Here is a 20,576-nt window from a genome sequence, read left to right as displayed (position 1 = left end):
TTAGCTGACCCTGGTGGTGCCTGCCTTTAATCCAGCACTGGGGGGCTAGGAGATTTCTGTTTCTGAGGTCAGCCAAGGCTATTTAGGGAGACCCTGTCTCAAAAAAAAAAAGGGGGGGGGAGATGCCTTTGGCATTAATCTTTCTAACCTTGAGACTGGTGTTACAGGTTTCCAAAATTTTATTGAACTTTTTTATGATGTGGAAACACTTGCAATGGGAATGCTATGATCAATGCTGTGAACACACATCTGTTAAACAGTTGCAGGTGGAGATTTTATAACTGCAGACCCTTCTGCAAGTTCCAGAGTATGTCCGCACTCTTCTTGAGAAGACTCTCCTCATCGGGGTTCAAGTTAGCTTTCACAATGTCTGTGATGCCACTTTGTCCCAAGACACAAGGGATACTGAGGAAGACTTCTTCATTTATCCCAAAGTAGCCCTGAAACACACAATCATATCATTGCTTCCCTTGCCACCATGCAAGAAAGCTCTAGAATAAAAACGTGTGAGAGAGACTATGGCACCAAGAAGAGCTTTGCAGAAGACATAGTAATCTTTGGGAGAACTGAGATCTTTGTCCTGGACCATGTGGATGGCTAATGACCAGGAGAATGTGCCAGAGGCCTTAAAAAGGACCAGGGAAAGGCAAAATGTCCTTCATCCTTCAATAGACCACCTTGATGTCTAAGGGGAAGGAGGTGATGCCGTCTTTGTGTGACTTTTCATCTGGTGAAGGACTAAGAGCAAGCAGCCTCTGGACACATTGAAGGATGGTAGGTTGTGACCAGGGAGCCTCTACTTTTATACCCTCGACAAAGGGCACCACAGAGCTTGAATACCAGTTGCTACAGATGGTTTCTCAAGCCTCCACGGGTGAAATCCCAGAGGAGGAGCTCAGGGATACTCTAACACACCCAGCAGAGTATGTGAAAATATGACCTTGGGATATATTCCTGCCCTTTTGTACTCCTAAACTGCCACCTTTCCTGGAGTTCCACCCTAGGACTAACAGACTGACAGAGACATGGGAGATATGCTCATCTTAGGAGGGTGTATCCTGTCACTATGCTGGTTAAGGCATTCAGCTGTGGACAGAGAAAAGATGTGAGGCTCTAACAACAACTGCAGCTGGGACTGGGGCCTGTCAACAGCTCACAGGCAGATGCTGGAAGTTGTGGGAGGGGACATGGCCTGCAAAGAAAAAAACGAGGCAGGTGGCTAACAATGTGGCTCATTATTTCCTCTGATCATGGTGGGTCTCAGAATCTCAGGGTTGTTTTGATTTGCATTTCCCTGATGACTAAGGATGTTGAACATTTCTTTAGTTGCTTCATGTGGCCATTTGATATTGCTCAGTTGAAAACTCTTTGTTGAGCTCTGTAACCCATTTTTAATAGGACTACTTGATTGTCTGGAGTCTTAATTTCTTGAGTTCCCAACATTCTTACAACTCCCATAACCAAAGCCATGCCTACAGAAACAGCTGTGAGACACTCAGAGTCTGGGCAACCTATACATCTACTGGCATAAGGCAGCATCTGCTGTCCCATACTACCCACACCATCACCACTGCTGTGATAAAAAACACCCAGTGAGCTCTGCCCATCTCCCTGCCCCGTCCCACAAATCCTTATGTGGCTGAGGCTGGACTGTGAATGGCAATGGAAGAGCTTTGACTGTAGACACATCAGGTATGAGCACAGAGGGTCTTGACAGTACATTCCAACCCCTCATACATACCCCGAGTTTCATGCTCCCTGGAGCTTTCCTGGAAGCACATCCTTTTCCTATACTTGCTTCTGCAGGGAACTCAGTCAACTGCCTCATTCTGAAATTACTTTACACTCACCCTCACTGGTAGCCAGGCATGATAAACATTTCCTCAATGCGTACCTTAACCAGTGTGGTGACAGGATGCACCCTCTTAAGATTCTTCAAGATTGATCTCGACAGATCAGTCACAGACAGCCCAATAGCCCAAGAGGTATAGCCCTTCAGGTTAAGGACCTCATAGCCGCTGCAGTTGCAAAGGAAAAAGAAAAAAAAAAAAAAACAAATTCATGAGATGTCAACCCAGGTCTTTTGGAAGAGCAGCTAGTGTACTTAACCACTGACTCACTTGCAAAATTTATTTTTGTTTTCCAAGACAGGGTTTTTCTGTGTAGCCATAGCTGTCCTGGAACTCGCTCTGTAGACCAAACTGGCCTTAAACTCAAGGAGATTCACCTGCCTCTGCTTCCCAAGTGCTGGGGTTAAACATATGAGCTCCCACCACTGCCTTGCTTAAGGTGTAAATTTTTTTATGCTTATGAATACACTGTTGCTGTCTTCAGACACACCAGAAGAGAGTAACAGATCCCATTACAGATAGTTGTAAGCCACCATGTAGTTGCTGGGAATTGAACTCAGGACCTCTGGAAGAGCAGTCAGTGTTCTTAACCACTGAACCATTTCTCCAGCCTCTAAGGTATATTCGTAATACTGATTATTAGGGTATTAAAAATGCATAACTACTATTACCCTTCCACCACCTGCTTGTGAATGTTTTTCCACTGTTCCTTATCTGAGTCAGTTCCTATTGCTGGGTTCAGTGACTTCAGAGTTACACCAGCAATGTTCACACCACTCCATATGGGCACTAAAAAAGAAAAAAAAAAACAATAAAACTCTCCACATGAGCTCCTCTTGCCCAAACTGAGTTGGGAGTGGGGCAGAGGTGGAAGACTCTGTTCTGTTCTGTTTCTGTTCTTTTGAGAAAGGCCTCAGCTATCTTCAAATTCATGTCTTCCTGTCCTTGCCCCAAGTGCTGGATGACAAGTTTGTATCACACACTTAGCTAGTGGTTAGTTTGTTGACAGGTTTAGTTTTTAAGATGGTATCATGTAACTCTGGCTGGCCTCAACTCAGTGTATAGCCAAAGATGGCCTCAAATTTCTGATCCTTCTGCCTCCACTCCCACCTCCACCCCCAAATCGTCAGATGTCAGACATACGTCATCACCACTCCTGTTTTTGGTTGGTTGAGAGGATTGAACTTGCTATGTACCTGAGGATGTCTGTGAACTCCTGATCCTCCTGCCTCTGCATCCTAAGTGCTGACATTACAAGTGTTCACTACCACACGTGGATGGAGTTTTGGTTTGGATTTAAATGTTAAGATGCTATCTGACAGAATATATAAGAACAGGGTATTAAGGCTATTTTTGTTTTTTGAGATTTTATTATTTTTGGTTTTTTGTGCTTTTCACTTAAGAACACATGTGTGTCTCTATGATGGTTTGGGCCCTGAAGAGAGTGTTGGATCCTCTGAAGTCACAGATGGCAATGAACCATCTTGGCTGTTGAGCCATCTCTCCAGCCCCCAAAGTAGGTTTTAAATGGACAGAAAGGGAAATAAGACTTATTAGAAGACACATAATTGAATTATTTATAACTATGGTACAGAAAGCATTTTAAAGCAATATACAAAAACACAGATTCTACACAGAAAAGGATTGCTAAGAAACATGTTATCTGGAACTTTAAAACAATATCTTCATAAAATAAAAAAGGGGAGGTATATATCTGAACACCACAAATTTATTTAAATCATACTCTTTTTATTTTAAATTAAAAAAATTTTTTTTGATGCCAAGGAACTTTCTGCTGAGTGTCTATGGCACCCTTTAACTAGGCATACTTATGCCTAGGTGAAAAGGAAGGATCTACTTACAGACATATGGCATGATATGGGGAAGAGGGCATGTTTGTGTTTTTTCTGCAGGATGCTGAAGGAGCATGGTGGCTGCCAGAGCAATGGGTGAGACATGCTGATGCTGAGACAAAGAATGATGCTGACCTGTGAGCTTGCTGAGTGCCCTGACAATGGTGACTGGGAAGCTGTATTGGACATATGTTCCTGACCCTCCTTTGCTTGCCTATATCACAGATATACTGCCTTGCCTCAAGTTTTTAGACCTTGTGGGACAGAGAATCAAAAAGAGAAATTATAATATTATTATTGTCCTGGGAATACTTTTATTCCTGCCCATCGTGTAAAGCTTGTCTGTAACTACATCAACAGGTTGGCAGCCAAAGTACATGACTTGAAACTGAAAATGTACCCCCAGACAGCATTTTTAATTTAACAGACTGGCAAGCCAAGGACGGGTAAGATTCTGCACAGTGCCTTACCGACCTAAGACAGAACTGCATTGCTTTTGATAATGCATATTCCACAACAAGTAAGAAAGGCATTCTTGTCAGAACGATATAAGACAGGTTCAGTCTGGTTTATGCAATAAAAAGGGAGAGATGTGGAGAGCTTTTGGGGCTGCCTGGCAGGAATCTGACATAAGGCAAGGACAAGGAAATGGACTGCAGGCAGGAATCTGACATTGGGCTGGAACAAGAAATTTCAGGCAGGAATCTAAATCTTAGGCTAGAACAAGGAAGTAATTACAGGCAGGAATCTAAATCTTAAGCTAGAACAAAGATGTAGGCTTCAGGCATGACTTTGGGCCAGGACAGGGAAGTAGCCTCAGATATTTTGGTCATCCTGATAAGCCTTTAGAAATAGTGATCATGGGACTCTGTTTATTGTCATGTGTACTCTTTGTCTATCTGGGTTTATTTTATTGTCTTGCTTGTTCCTTAACTATTTGCATCTGTTGCATTGCTAGTTCCTCAACCTAGAACTGACCTTAATACTTGCATGTAATTTAAATGGTATAAAAGCAAAAGAGGAGGAGGGATGGGATAGGGGATTAATGGGGGGATGGGGAAAGGGGATAACATCTGAAATGTAAATAAATATCAAGTTAAAAGTTAAAAAAAAAGAAAAAAACATACTATCAGAGGAGAAAGAGTTACACATTAACACCACACTTCCCCACAGCAACAGAGCAATACGTAGTCACATAAACTCTAGTATCAACTGTCCCTGAGGACTGGGATGAAATCCAAATACCTTCATAGAAACAAGGGTACAGATACAGGCATTCCCAAGCAAGCAGTCTATGCAGATTATCGGGCATTGGGAGAGCACCAGGTTCAGTGAGAGACCCTGACTCAAAATATAAGGTGGAAAGTGATGGGAAAAGATGCTGGGAGATATGAGGAGAGATGAAGAGATGGCTCAGTGGTTAAGAGCACTGGCTGCTCTTCCAGAGGACCTGGGTTCAATTCCCAGCACTCAAATGGCAGCTCACAATAGCCTGTGAATCCAGTGGAAAACAATATGGTGGTGCCTCAGAAAGTAAAACTGGGATTGCCATATGACCCAGCATCCCATTCCTGGGCATGTAATATAGCCAAACAAATGAGGTCAGGATATTGAGGACAGCAGCTCCCTAACCGTGTTTACTGCAGCACTATGCATCTGCATGACTTACAATCAGCCACAGGTCCATTAAAGACAGATGGAAAAAAGGTGGGGTGTGTCTGTGTCTGTGTGGTACAACACTGTTCAGCCTCAAGAACTGTCACTTGTGACAACATGAATACAACAGGAGGTTATGTTTAGCAATAAAAGCCACACACAGAAAGTCAATTGTGGAGTGATGTCATTTACATATGAAATCTAAAAATAAATAAATAAAACCCAACCATGAGAAAGTAGAGAATAAAAATAAAGGTTATGATACTGCAGAAGGGAGGAGAAAATGGGGCCAAGGGGCAGCAGCACACACTTCTGAGTGAAGAGAAGCAAGTACTAGCATTCTGGTGCACAGTAAGGACACTGTCCTAAGCAATTATGTGCTTTTAGGGGACAGATTTCAGCAGATAAAATACTTGAGAAGGAGAGCCAGAAGGAGAAAACTTCAATGTCATTCTCAGGAATAGAGCAAGGTTCAGCCTGGCCCAAGTCTCAGGAGTCCTTGTTCTTTGTGGTCAAGTATGGTCTCTGGCTGGAGGGTTGGCTTGGTGGTTTATAACAGATATTGGCCTTCCCAGCACCTCAGGCAGCTCACAACTACCTGGAGCTGCAGTTCCGGGAGGATACAGCACCTCTGGCCTCTGCAGGCATCAAGTACACATACCCACGTAGAAACACCAGAGTTCACATAATTTAAAATAAGGAATTTTAAAGTATTGCCTACCTCAGACTGGCCAGGCTTCACTATTCTTACCACAGAGAAATGATGGGTTTGTGAGACGACCACAAAGCTGGTGACACTGACTTGATCACTATGTCACATGCAAATGCATCAAGTCACCTCAGTGTCCACTCCATGTATGCATAGTTATGCATCAAGACATTTTATCCTTGTTTCAGACAGGATGTTGTTTTATAGCTCAGGCTCGTCTAAAAAGACACGTACCCACGAAAGTGACAAAATGAAAGCTATGTAGCTCTATTGGCAGAGACAATGTCGTGAAGAAGAGCATTGCTACACACCAGAAGGGTACCATGCTCACACAGTAACTGGGTCACACTTACCACTGGAGTCCCCATGTTCTCCGAGAACCCAGCCATGGCAGCTTGTAGGATTGACACCCAGCTTCTCCCCGATCAGGTAACGGAACCGAGCGGAGTCTAGGTTACAGCCACTTCCAATCACACGGTTTACAGGAAAGCCGCTCACCTTCCAAACCACGTATGTCAAAATATCCACTAGGAAGAAGAGTGTTAATGTTTGAGAAAGATCTGTAGCAGTTTCTCTACAGTTGCTTTTCCAAATAGAGAAATTATCTTGGGAGTCAAATGCAGATTTATCATAGTTCAAAGTCCAGTGAATCTAAACGGTGGGCATACTCAAGGTTTTTACGTTAAATCATTGACCAGCAGAATACATCTTATTAAAACATCTTCTGAGATACTCGATGGGCTTTTCTGCAAATACAGTAATGGGTCGGTTCTACCTCTTTAACCTTCTGGATTTCTCCTTTCCATTGACACGTCCTCACCTAAGCTATCAACTTATTACCTAGAATTACATGTGGACATAGCCAGGGTGGTCTGCACATGTGTGGGCAATACAGAAGATCACAACAACTTTCATAGTGAAGCTCTGTGCAAGCAGGAAGTGATGACTGGGCCACAGCCATAAGCTGCTGAGCTGGATACTGAAGACATACCATGCCCAGGGAAGGGGAGAGGGAAGCAGGAAAGATTGGGAGATCATTTTAGGTTTTAGATATTTGAAGAAAATTCTGTCAAGTCATTAACTGACCAAATAAATGCGTTGAAAATGCCTGTGCCTTATAAAACAGATAATGAAATTCAGGAACCTCAAGAAGCAACAGCAGACCTTGGAGCTGAGGAGGATTTGATTTGCAAATGCTCTTGAGGAGGCTGAGGGCTGGCTTAGCAGTTAAGAGTGCCAGTTGTTTTATGACTTACAACCATCTGTAATTCCAGGCCCAAGGGATTCAGCACCCCTCTCTTGACAGAGGTTCCAGCCATGCATGTGACACACAGACATACATGCACACAAAATACCCATACATATTTAAAAATAATGATAAAACTAAGAAGAATTAACAGAGTTAGGAAGTGTGTGACAATAGCCAGGGTGTCAACACATAATATTTGGCCAGATTTATCTTAAAAAATGAAGACACTGGAGCTAAACTTTTGAAAGGACAACAATAGGTTGGTAAGGACGCCAGGGATACAGTGCTGATGGGAATGTCAAAGGCATTGCAGAGGACTTTGAAAATCTGTGTGCAGCTTCTAATAGAGCCAAACACTTCAGAGTCTGTAAGCCCACATGTGCTCTCCTGCCCATCACTGACACCAAACAAAAGAAGATGTATGCTCACACACAGGCTTGCACATGATGGGCTTCAAGCTGGCTCAGTGGTTAAGAGCATGTGCTGATCTTGTAGAGGACCCCAGTTTGGTTCCAAGCACCTATATGATGGCTCACAACTGTCTGTAACTGAAGTTTCAGAGGACTGTATACCCCTTCTGACCTCCATGGGTACCAGCCAAGCATGTGGTATACATGCATACATATAGGCAAAACATTCATACACATAAAATAAACCAACTTTTAAACAGGAAAAATTATAGCCAGGCAGTGGTGGCGCACACCTTTTAATCCCAGCACTTGGGAGGCAGAGGCAGGTGGATTTCTGAGTTTGAGGCCAGCCTGGTCTACAGAGTGAGTTCCAGGACAGCCAGGGCTACACAGAGAAACCCTGTCTTGTAAAACCAAAAAAAAAAAAAAAAAAGGAAAAAAATCATATTTGAAATGTATAAGGACTGCAAAGATGGCTCAGTGGGTAGAACTAGATGGTCTTAGGTGGTTGAAGTCACCATGTGGGCACTGGGAATCAAACCTACGTCTTCTGGAAGACCAGCCAGTGGTCTGAACTGCTGAGCCACATCTCCAGCTCTCCACAAAATAGCAAGCATGAGGACCTAAGGGCATATCCCTAGTAGCCATGTAAAAAGCAAGACATGGTAGGTACATCTACAACCCTAGGTCTGATAAGGGTCAGGGTGCGAAGAGTCAGATTGACCTAAGAACTTAATGGTCAGCAGTCTAGCCAAAATACCAAGCTCCAGGTTCAGTGGGAGATGCTGGAGAGCAAGGAGGAAGACACCAACCTCTGTGCACGCAGGACACATACATGCTCATCACACCACACACATGCAGAAACAACAGGAGAGTCCAGCAATGCAACGGAGCACACCCCAGATGTATCCCAGACACAGATGAATCCAAAATAATCGCACTATAAATGGGGCTGGGTAGAAAAGTTTGTCTCACTGCTGGTTTTGGTCTGCTTTTGTTTATGAAGTTCCAGAAAAATGAGTCAAGTGGTAGGATGATGAAATACAAATGAGCACACAGCACTTCAGAGGTGACAGAGATTTCAGATCTTACTGTCATGACATCTATCAGATTTTATGGCATGGCAGACTTCGAAGCTATACAACCTTAGTGAGGTTTATAATGAAATACTATGAACAAATCATCATACAGAAAGGGGAGGGGGGCCGGGCCGTGGTGGCGCACGCCTTTAACCCTAGCACTTGGGAGGCAGAGGCAGGCGGAATTCTGAGTTCGAAGCCAGCCTGGTCTACAGAGTGAGTTCCAGGACAGCCAGAGCTGCACAGAGAAACCCTGTCTCGAAAAAGAAAAAAGAAAGAAAGAAAGAAAGAAAGAAAGAAAGAAAGGAAGGAAGGAAGGAAGGAAGGAAGGAAGGAAGGAAGGAAGGAAGGAAGGAAAGGAAGGAAAGGAAGGAAAGGAAGGAAGGAAAGAAGGGGAGGGGGATCTCACCTGGGTTTGTCACAATGATTATTTTACAATCCGGACTGTGTTGGACTACGCCGGGAACAATGGCTTTCATGATAGCGACATTACGTTGGAGCAGCTCAAGGCGAGTTTCTCCAGGCACCATTCTTGCACCAGCTGTGATAATAACCAGTTTGGAGTTGGCAGATACATTGTAGTCTAAGAAGGAAATAGAAGACAGTGTTTCCATTAGGCTCTGTAAGCGTCTATCCCATGCTCTTAGGTTTGAAGTATTCACCTATCCTGGATTTGGAAACAGACTCCTCACGCTGTAGCATCTTACAGAAGTCAAGCAAGGCTTGTTGCCACTTTCCAGCTTTCACATGGCTGCCTCTTACTCTGCCATTCCCTTCAACCCACATTTCTATCTGTCAGAAAGATCCAAGGCAAGAAATTCAGTAGCTCTCTGGCTTCTGTTGTTTCTCATTTTGGCGTTGCTGGAAAGTGACCCCATGGCAGACCCACCATGGAACTACATCCCCAACACTCTGGCTTTCCAGAACACCCAAACGAATTAGAAGCTTACATCCGATCATTTCCATGTCTATTTTAGGAATCTAATGGCAAGAATAGATTTACCTCTAATTATTATAAAGAACCATGCTTTATTTGATATTACAAATAAATTAGATCTTAATCCATACAAGAAAATAAACTACTTATATTTACTAAGTGTAATTACCAGTCTGGAAATTATTTTACTTACCTCACTTTTAAAACAAAGCCACAACAACATAAACAGAAACCCAGGGCTGCAGAGACGGCTCAGCAGTTAATAGCATTGTCTGCTCTTCTACAGCTCAGCTTCCAGCAACTACACGGTGGCTCACAACCATCTATACTGAGATCTCACGCCCTCTTCTGGCATGCAGACAGAGAACTCATATAAATAAACCCTCCCCACCCTCCTACCCCCGCAAAAAAGAAAAATCTCATACATACAACAAAGAAACAAGCAAAACCACTTACTGCTCTTCCAAAGGATCCAAGTTCAGTTACCAGCACCCACATCTGGTGGCTCCCCTAACTTCAGATCCAGGGGATCCCATGCCTTTGGTCTCTGCAGTTATGTGCACATAACAACATGCAGACACATATACACACATCATTTTTAGGAATAATAAAAACTGACTGGGTTTGGTGGTACACATTTAGTCCCAGCACTTGGGAAGCAGGGGCAGGCAGCTCTCTGTAGAGTTCGAGGCCAGCCTGGTTTCCATAGTGAGTTCCAGGACACCCAAGACTACATAGAAGTACCCTCAGAAAAATAGTACTAGTAGTAATAATAAAGACAGACAGATAGATAGATAGATAGATAGATAGATAGATAGATAGATAGATAGATAGATAGAGATAGACAAATCAGCAAATTCATAAGAACATTTACATGTTTTGGGACAATATGAAATGCTTATGGTACCTCTTTTTTGTTTGTCTTTTAGAATTATTTACTTGATGTATGAATACACTGTCCCTGTCTTCAGACACACTAGAAGAGGGCATCAGATCCCATTACAGATGGTTGTGAGCCACCATGTGGTTGCTGGGAATTGAACTCAGGACCTCTGGAAGAGCAGTCAGTGATCTTAACCACTGAGCCATCTTTCCAGCACCCTTATGGTACCTCTTAAGGACACTTTTAAATTAAGTGACTATCTTGAGTCCCAATCATTTTAATATTTATTCATTTACTATTTTATGTTTTGTTTTTGTTTTTGTTTGTTTTGTTTTGTTTTGTTTTGTTTTGTTTTTTTCGAGATAGGGTTTCTCTGTGTAGCCCTGGCTGTCCTGGAACTCACTCTGTAGACCAGGTTAGCCTCGAACTCTCGAACTCAGAAATCCACCTGCCTCTGCCTCCCAAGTGCTGGGATTAAAGGCATGCGCCACCACTGCCTGGCTATTTTATGTGTTTAAGTGTTTAGCCTGCATGTATGTTCCTGTACCATGTGTGTAGTACCCTTAGAATCTGGAAAGGACACTGTATCTCTTGATACTGGAATTACATACAGTTGTAAGTCACCATGTGCATGCTGGAGAGCAAACACAGGTCCTTTAAAAGAGCAGTAAGAAAGTTTGTATTGTTCTGTCTTCCAAATATCCCCCAATTATAATTTAATGCTCTTTTTTAAAAATAAGTAAATAAATTAAAAGAAAGAAAGAGCCGGGCGGTGGTGGCGCACGCCTTTAATCCCAGCACTTGGGAGGCAGAGGCAGGCGGATTTCTGAGTTCAAGAGTTCGAGGCTAGCCTGGTCTACAGAGTGAGTTCCAGGACAGCCAGAGCTACACAGAGAAACCCTGTCTCGAAAAAACAAAAAAAAAAAAAAAAGAAAGAAAGAAAGGCTTGCCAAGTGTGACGGCATATGCTTTTAATCCCAGCACACAGAAGACAAAGGCAGGTAGATCTCTATGAATTTGAGGTCAGCCTGATCTTTACAAAGAGATTCTGTTTTAAAAGAAAAATAATTTAATAATTAAGCCTTTACTCTGGGCTTAATGACACACACCTTTAATCCCAGCACTGAGGGGGCAGAGGCTGGCAGATCTGTGTGAGTTCCAGGCCAGCCAAAACCATAGTAGTAAGATTCTGTCTCAAAAGAAATCGAACAGAATGAACATTTAAATTGTATGTCCTAGTGGCAGTGATGTTTTAAATTATATACTGATTAAAGTCAATTTTGCAAAACTGATTGCCTATTCTATTTTTTGAGACAGGTCTCATGTAGCCCAGGCTGGCCTCAAACTCAGCTGAGGCTGACTTAAACCCCTGATCTATCTCCTACCTCCACCTCCCAGGTGTTGGGATTACAAAGTGTCCAAATAATAACTCATGATAGGCCGGGCGGTTGTGGCGCACGCCTTTAATCCCAGCACTTGGGAGGCAGAGGCAGGCGGATTTCTGAGTTCAAGGCCAGCCTGGTCTACAGAGTGAGTTCCTGGACAGCCAGGGCTACACAGAGAAACCCTGTCTCGAAAAACAAAAACAAAAACAAAACAAAAACTCATGATAAGCTCATTCCTTGTCACAAAGCTCTGGAAGTAATGTCATAAAACTAAAATTAACCTTTTCCATAGACGATTTTTGGAGTGCTAAGGAAAAGACTGCCATGCAGAAGATCCAGTGCCTCTCCCTTCAGTTTGTCTCCATCAGCATCAACAAGGGCAAGTTCATCAGCCAAACCCTGAAACACATAAAAGTTATGAGTACCATATTCCAAACTTTGAGAAGAAGGGTTTGGGGCTGAGGGTGGAGCAGAGCGGGCAAAGGGCCTGCCCTGTGTGTGGGAGGCCTTCAGTCTGACCCCAAACACTAAGAGAATACATTTTGATACCTTGTTGGGTTTTGTTTTGTTTTTTGTTTTTCAAGATAGTATTTCTCTGTTTAGCCCTGGCTGTCCTGGAACTCACTCTGTAGACCAGGCTGGCCTCGAACTCAAGAGATCCACCTGTCTCTGCCTCCTAAATGCTGGGATTAAAGGAGTGCACCACCCAGGTGCATCTCAAATTCATGACTCCCCTACCTCAGCCTCCCGAGTGCTGAGATTATAGATTGACTACCAACGTATCTGGCTTTATTGTAATTTCACCTGAATTTTTGTCATAACCACAGATTGTAGGACTATTAAAGAATGCATTCTCAGCCAGATATGCTTTTAATCCCAATACTAGGAAGGCAAAGGCAGGTAGATCTCTGAGTTTAAGGTCGGCCTGGTGTACATAGTCGAGTTCCAGGTCAACCACAGCCAGCTATATAATGAGATTCTGTCTTGAAAAAAATGAATGGAAAAATGCATTCTCAGGGCTGGAGAGATGGCCCAGTGGTTAAGAGCACTCGCTGCTCTTCCAGAAGATTTAAGTTCAATTCCCAGCAATCACATGGCAGTTCACAACTGTCTGTAACTCCTGGGATTGGACATCCACCCTCACATGGATATACATGCAGACAAAATACCAATGCAAATAGACTAAAAAACAAATCATTAAAAAAAAAGAAATGTATTCTCCTGGATTCCAGTGACTACATTCTAATAAATAATTCAGAGTAAGGAATAAATCCCCACCATTACTTTTATCAGAGCCGGTACCATGTGGCTTTTCTTGAAACTGACACTGAGCTGTCCTTCTGTACCTGAGAGGATGGCCTCTAGAGCCTCCAAGACTCTTATATGACATGGTAGATCATTTGCACATACCTACGCACATCTTGTATACTTTCAAATAATTTTTAGATTACTTCTAAAACATAATACAACAGAAATGTTATTTAAATATACTGCATTGCTTTTACCTTTATAAATCTTTATATGCATAGGTGCTGTGTCTGCATTTAAGTCAACTCATCCTTCCATGGAGCCCACTGAGGCCAGAAGAGGGCAGCAAATCTCCTGGAACTGGAATGTGGGCGCTGCGAATTAGACCTGGGTTCTCTGAAAGTAGAGCTAGTGCTCTTAACTGCTGAGCCATCCATCCATCTCCCCGGTCCCTAATACACTGCATCATTTAGAGAATGATAATAAATATCTTTGTATGTTCAGGACACGGGTTTTAAATTTTCAACCCATAGTTGGCTATGGCTAAATAAGCAGGTGTGGAATCTGTCTGCATACAGGGAGGATTCTAACAGCAGTCTAACACTGACGAAACTATGCGTGGTGTATCAGGAACGGGAAGATAAGCTTCACACAAGGATAGAAAACTGGACTGCGACTACGAACTCACTTTTACATCAGTCTGTGTTTACCTGGTTCTGGTCAGTAAATCAGAAATCACTTTAAGCTTTCCAACAGAGAATTTATTAAGGAGGAACTGAGAGGGTGGAGAGATTCAAAGAGAATATTTGAGGTAACCCAGAAATTGCAGATATGTCTGAACCAACCACCCCTATAGGCTAGAACACAGGAGGGGAAAGGAAGGAAAAGATGAAGCCAAGACCAGGACTTCCTAAGAAGCTGGAGGCTAGAAGTGACCTCTTAAACGGGCAGATAAAACTGCAGGTGGAGAAGCAGTGGCTAGAACCGGTGGTAGTGGAGGGGGGAGGGGGGGCCGAGGCTCTCCCCTTGCCTTGCAGATTCCTTCTAGAGTTACCTATTGCCTGAACCTAACAAGAGGCAAACTACAAAAGATGGGTTTCAAGTGACAGCAAATCTTTAGGAGTTTACTGTGTACGTGTGTGTTTTTGTTCTGAGACAGGTCATGTTTCCTAAGGATGGTTTCAAGCTTGCTATGTAGCTGAGGGTGACCTTGAACTTCTGTTCCTCCTATCTCTACCTTCAGAGTGTTGGGATTGCAGGTGTGTGCCACCAAACCAGGTGTGTTATTCAATTTTACTGATCAAACCCAGAGCTTTTTGCTTGCTAGGCAAGTACTCTCCAGCCAGGTACATTGGCCATTTTGTTTGTATGTCACTGTGTTAAAATAGAGTCTTGCTATATAGTGTAAACTGGCCTCAGACTTGTAATCCTCCTGCCTCAGGCATTTATCATCATGCCTAAAAAGACTGCTCACTTTTTTAAATTAAAAAAAAATGCTATATTTTTAAGCACTTTTAAAAAAATTAGACAAATTCATACTCAGCCTGTCATGGGCAAGCACCCCAGATCATGTCTCCTGGGAGGCTAGGACGGCCACAGCCAGGAAGCAGCAATCAGTCAGGGAAGTTGTGCTGACTACTTTGTCCTATGTGGAACACAGGCGTGACCTGTGCTTCTCCCTCTGCTAAGTTCACACCTCTCTCTCTCTCTCTCTCTCTCTCTCTCTCTCTCTCTCTCTCTCTCTCTCTCTCTCTGTGTGTGTGTGTGTGTGTGTGTGTGTGTGTGTGTGTGTGTGTGTGTGTGTTTAAAAACAGCTCTGGATACACAGTTGTCACCATTCTTTTCCTTCTTGAGGATCTTAGACAGGGCTTGTTGTGTAGTTCTAGCTGGCTTCAAACTAGCAATCCTCCTGTCTCTGCTTCTCAAATGTTAGGTCTTTGTTTTGTTTTTCAAGACAAGGTTTCTCTGTTCTGGAACACCCTTTGTAGACCTGGCTGGCCTAGAACTCAGAGATATTTGTCTGCCTCTCCTTCCGGAGTGCTGGGACTAAAAGTTTGTACCACCACATGCATCAGTGCCCACAGATGTCAGAAGAGGCCCTTGAAGTTGGGTTGCAGATGTTCCTGAACTGCTGTGAGTGCTGGGAAGCAAATCCAGGTCTTCTGAAAGAGCAGCAAGTGCTGTCAATCAATGAACTATCTCTCCAGCCCCTGGAATAGGCCTTTTTTTTTTTTGGAAGGTGGGGGGGGGTTGATGGTGCTATCACTCAATTAGCTACAGACCCACGTCCTTATGTTTCGGCTGTGTAGTTATTTCCCCTTTCTACCTACCTCCAGTTATGCTGGGACTACAGACCTATACACTAGCATGTCCAGCTTTATGTGGGTACTAGGGTTTCAATCTCAGATCCTCACACTTGTGTAGCAAGAGCTGTACACACTAAGCTATCTCCCCGGCTTGACGGTCTGCTTTCTGCCTAGTCACAGCAAAAAGATGTAATCTCCTGCAGCCAGGTGGGATTGGGTTGGAGAGTATGACCTGCTTAAGATGCAGAATAGAATCTGAAGCTTTCTGTCTCCTGAGACTTTCAACCTCCTCCCTCCCTGTTCCCTTTCCCTTCTCCCCCTTCACCTCCACCTTTGAGGCACCTGGCATTTCCAACTCCTCAGCCTTTGAGTTCTGAAATTAAGCTAACTCTGCTTCCTCCCTCCCTCTGCAAGTTTCCAATCAGGATCTGAGTGAGAGAGAGTTTGCGCTGAGTTGGCCAGGGTTGGAATCCCAGAATTCAGGCAAGCTGCTCAGCTGGGATTACAGTGTGAGCCACCATGCCTGGCTGCCTGCCTACCTATCTCTATCTCTTTGTATCTATCTCTGTCTCTTATATATCTCTGTCTCCTCTGTCTCTATGTCTCTGTTTCTGTCTCTATCACTATGTCTGTATCTGTCTCTGTTTCTGTCTCTATCTCTGTGTCTGTCTGTCTCTCTCTGTGTCTGTCTCTGTCTCTTGTCTGTCTTTGTTTCTGTCTCTATCTCTGTCTCTTGTGTCTCTTATCTGTGTCTGTCTCTGTGTCTATCTCTTGTATGTGTCTGTGTCTGTCTCTTGTCTGTCTCTTGCTCTCATCTCTGTCTCTATGTCTCTCTTTGTTTCTGTCTCTATCACTGTGTCTGTCTCTGTCTCTTGTCTCTGTTTCTGTCCCTGTCTCTATGTCTGTCTCTGTCCCTGTGTCTGTCTGTCTCTTGTCTGTGTCTCTGTCTGTCTGTGTTTGTCTCCTGTCTGTGTCTGTCTCCTGTCTGTCTGTCTCTGTCTCTTGTCTGTCTCTGTCTCTTATCTCTGTTTCTTGTCTATCTCTGTCTGTCTCTGTCTGTCTCCTCTGCCTCTCTGTCTGTCTGTCTCTGTCTGTCTGTCTGTCTGCCTCTCTGTCTGTCTCTCTCCCTGCTCTCCTTTCTCTCTCTCTTAGAATTTCCTTTCTCCCACCTTCTACCCTTTCCTCCCCTGCCCTCCCCTCTTCTCCTTTCTCCTCTCCTCTCTGAACTCTGGGCAAGAATTTCACATAGCTCAGCCTCAGATCTGATCTGTACTTGAGGATGATCTTGAACTCCAGACCCTCTTGGCCTCCACCTACCAAGTACTAAGACGACAGACAGGCAGGCCCATGCCAGAGACCACATGTAGCCAACAATTAAATCTGTCAACACCACAGGTTTTACACATTTCCATTAATGGTTATTTCCTGCCAGAAGGCTTCATTGCTTACTTACTTTCAGTAAAATACTAATAGCACATGCCATTCCCACATTTCCAACTCCGACCACAGTGATCTTACACCGGGAAAGTTTTTCTTCCGGAACTAGGTTCTGAATTAGCTGCTCCTTGACGGTGGACATGTTGAGCCTGAAAAGAAGAAAATATCGGTGAACACCCACTCCTATAGTCAAGACACTAAACTACTTATTTTGGAAGGGAGCGGGGGTTAAGGGTTTCACATTGTATCTAAGGCTAGCCAGGAGGCCAATATGTAGTTTAGGCTGGCCTTGAACTCATGGCAATCTTCTTGTCTCAGCCACTCAAGAGTGCTGGGATTACAGGCCTATAACACTATACCTGTCTAGGAGCTACCTCTTGAGTTTGCAGAGCACAGGAGCCAGGGAACCAGGGATACAAAAGCGTTCCCTAGCTAGAGTGTGAGAGTCAAGTGAAGCTTTAATGAGGCAAAGGATGGCTTACAGTGACAGGCTCCTCCCTCTCTGTAGGCTCCTCCCTCCCCGTAGTCTCCTTCCCTCCCCACCCTACAGGCATTCGCAGGCTTTCCTTCACAGGTGGATGAAGGCACTGCCCACTTCCTCAGAGGATGCCGAAAACACACCCTACAGCTGACTCTGCAGCACAGGATAACCGTTAGGCCCAGGAGCCAACAGTTATAACAGACAAGAAACGTCACAAAGCCTACGTCAGCACGCAAGCCCCGCTCCCTGCCTGGTCAGGTACGTTGGTGCGTGCACCCGCACGGCCTACCTCAGGTTTTAGGAGATGGACTCTAGAAGGTTTCCAAGGTCTCTAGTGGAAGGTATGTAGGCGCTGGGACCACACAGAAGATGGCAGCTATCTTGGCAAGCGCCCCTTTAAAGGCCCCTACATTCACTGTGCTACTCTTCTGCTGTGAAGAAATGCAGAACGTTGAGTTTGAGGGGCACACCCCAGACCCTTTGCTCTCATCTGTTTGTAAGCATTGAGGTTGGGGGGTCGGGGGGTGTTAGGCATCTGTCTGTTTGTTTGCTTGCTTTTGTTTTGTTTTGCTTTGCTTTCGAGACAGGGTTTCTCTGTGTAGCCCTGGCTGTCCTGGAACTCACTCTGTAGACCAGGCTGGTTTCCAACTCAAGAGATCTGCCTGCCTCTGGGATTAAAGGAATGTGCCCCCACCGCCTGGCTGTTGGTAGGCGTTTACATCATTACTGGTCTAGAGAGATGGCTTCTTCAATAAAGAGCTCGCTATGCAAGCTTGAGGGTTTGAGTTGCATCCCCAGAACAAAGGTGCAAGTGGTTACTTAGTAATCCATGGATGGAAGTGGCAGAGACAGAGGCTCCCTGCGGCCCCCCAGACAGCCATCTTAGCGTTAATAAATAAGTGTCCTTGTCTCACCTTGGTGTGGGGGGGGAACAATACCTGATGTCATCCTCTGGCTTCCATGTGTACTAGCTTGCACATGTGCACGCACATACAAACACACGCACGCACACACATACACACACACACAGTGTGTTAGGGTTCTCTAAAGCAACCTGTGGGTTGCTACCCTTTTGTGTGTGTGTGTGGGGGGGGAATCCCTCATCTCAGATATTTACACTACAATTCGTAACAGTAGCAAACTTACAGTTATGAAGTAACTAATGCTATGCTCTGCCGTGGCCGGAGCAGTCCCCACTCTGAAAACCAAAACTTCTAGCTAGGCCTTCAGAACTTGGGTGTCAGGAAAGAGAAGCAAAGAATTTCCTGTTGAGTCACTAGGGGCAATGGAGAGCCGGACCACTCTTTTCCTGCCTCTTAATTCCTGGATCTGTGGGTCCTGGCTATGGGAGAAACTGTGCGGTGTATGGATGTTGGTTCAAACATACTCCCTCCTGGAGAACCCTGCCCAGCTCTCCAGGCTGCTGTCACTTAATGAGTGCTGTGACTGTGTCTTCAGCTCACTCGTACCAGGGTGTGTGCTTTAGGCTGACTATGGAACATGGTAGACAGTGAGTTCATGAGGATGGTGGGCCCACTGTCACACTTCTCTGGCTGGGAAGTGGGCTTCTTGGTCAGAAGCAATGACTGTAGACATGGCATTCTGCAAGTCCACCGATGGTTTTGGCAGAAGTGTCATGTGCAGGAAAGGCAAATCCGTAACTAAAGTAATCTCCAGTAAGGACAAAGTGTCCTTTCCATGAAGAAAGGGGTCTGCAACTCTTTGTAACTCCAGACAGTGGTGTCATACTAGGGGACTCAGTGTTGATCTCTGCTTTCAACAGATCTGGCATTTGGTAGTGGCATTAGCCTTGGTGAGTGGAAATCTATGTTATCCGTGCGCAAGCCCATCTCTGCCAACAATCTGACTTGGTGGGTCACATAACATCTGGCTCATGATAGGCAGCTTTTGGTAACTTAGTGGCCTATTGTCAAACTTCAGTTTCCAGTAATGCCTAATAACTCTTATTAAAGGAAAAACAGTAGTCTGCAGATGACGGGAGAATCTTGCTCCAAAATCCCAAAGGTCTCCACTGTGATCTGCCTATTGTAGCCTGCCAAAGGCTTCAACACCATCTCTATCTGCCACTACACCCCAATTACCACTGAGTCTGCTTGATCGTATGTTTCAAATGGTAGAGCAGTCTGCACAGCAGTCTGGACCTGTGAGTCTTCTCTTGTTCCTGGGCCCACACAAAGCTAGCAGCTTTCTGAGTCACTTGGTATGTGGGCCAGAGTAACACATGCATGTGGGGAACGAGCTGCTTCCAGAATCCAAATAGGCCCACTAAATGTTGTGCTTCTTTCTTGGTGGTAGGAGGGTCCAGGTGCAGTATCTCTGTATGCTCTGTACCCCTGAACTCCTAGAAATTTTACTGGGATAGAAGGCCCTTGAATTTGGGTTGGATTTATTTCCCCTATATTTTAATGGTTGCTACCTCTGGTCGTTTGATTCAATCACTATAATGACATCAATATAATGGACCAATGTGACATTTTGTGGAAGAGACAGGTGATCAAGATCTCTTTAGGGGATGGAGAGTTGGCTCAGAGGTAAGGAGGACTTTGTGCTTTTGCAGAGACTCTGTGTTGTGTGTGGCAGTCCAAACGAGAAAGTTGGATCCCCTGGAACTGAAATTACAGGGCTGTGTGTGTGTGTGTCTGTGTGTGTGTGTGTAGTTACAGATGTATGGATACAAACCTCCATACCAGCATATAGGTGGGAATCAAACCTGGGTCCTCTGGATGAGCACTCTCTCGGAGCTAGCCTGCAGCTCAGTGTGTCTAAAGGCTCTGGTCCACATGACAAAGTTACAGATCACAGTAAGCACAAGGGCAATTAAGAGTCCTTTTTTTTTTTTTTAATTCAAGCTAGCTACTGAGAGCAGGCTCCTCCCACACAGAACCCTCATCTCTTCCCATGAGTTGGGCAGAGTAAATTTTATAAAGCCAAACCACAATTATGTCACACCAGGTGCAGGCCAAGAGGTCTCTTTTGCTTTTTTCTTTCTTTTTTTTGTTGTTATTGGGGTTTTTTGTTTGTTTATTTTCTTTCTTCTCTTTTCTTTTTATTTATTTTTATTTATTTTAAATG

At 44.3% G+C, this 20,576-nt stretch overlaps 1 protein-coding gene across 1 annotated transcript; it reads right to left on the bottom strand.

Moving 5' to 3' along the window:
- LOC114640008 (L-lactate dehydrogenase C chain) lies at nucleotides 1-17,648 on the bottom strand. Its single transcript, XM_028788874.1, has 8 exons — nucleotides 17,551-17,648; nucleotides 17,019-17,151; nucleotides 12,293-12,410; nucleotides 9,216-9,389; nucleotides 6,422-6,595; nucleotides 2,522-2,639; nucleotides 1,895-2,018; nucleotides 1-440 (listed from the first exon to the last, which is right to left on the bottom strand). The coding sequence occupies exons 2-8, from the start codon at nucleotides 17,142-17,144 to the stop codon at nucleotides 276-278; spliced, it is 999 nt and encodes a 332-aa protein (XP_028644707.1). The 5' UTR covers nucleotides 17,145-17,151; nucleotides 17,551-17,648; the 3' UTR covers nucleotides 1-275.
- Nucleotides 17,649-20,576: the final 2,928 nt, after the last annotated feature.

The sequence above is a fragment of the Grammomys surdaster genome, unplaced genomic scaffold (assembly GCF_004785775.1).
Source record: "Grammomys surdaster isolate TR1022 unplaced genomic scaffold, NIH_TR_1.0 125769, whole genome shotgun sequence".
NCBI lineage: Eukaryota > Metazoa > Chordata > Mammalia > Rodentia > Muridae > Grammomys > Grammomys surdaster.
The sequence above is the reverse complement of the archived record's forward strand: the minus strand, read 5'-3'. Positions and strand labels throughout refer to the sequence as shown.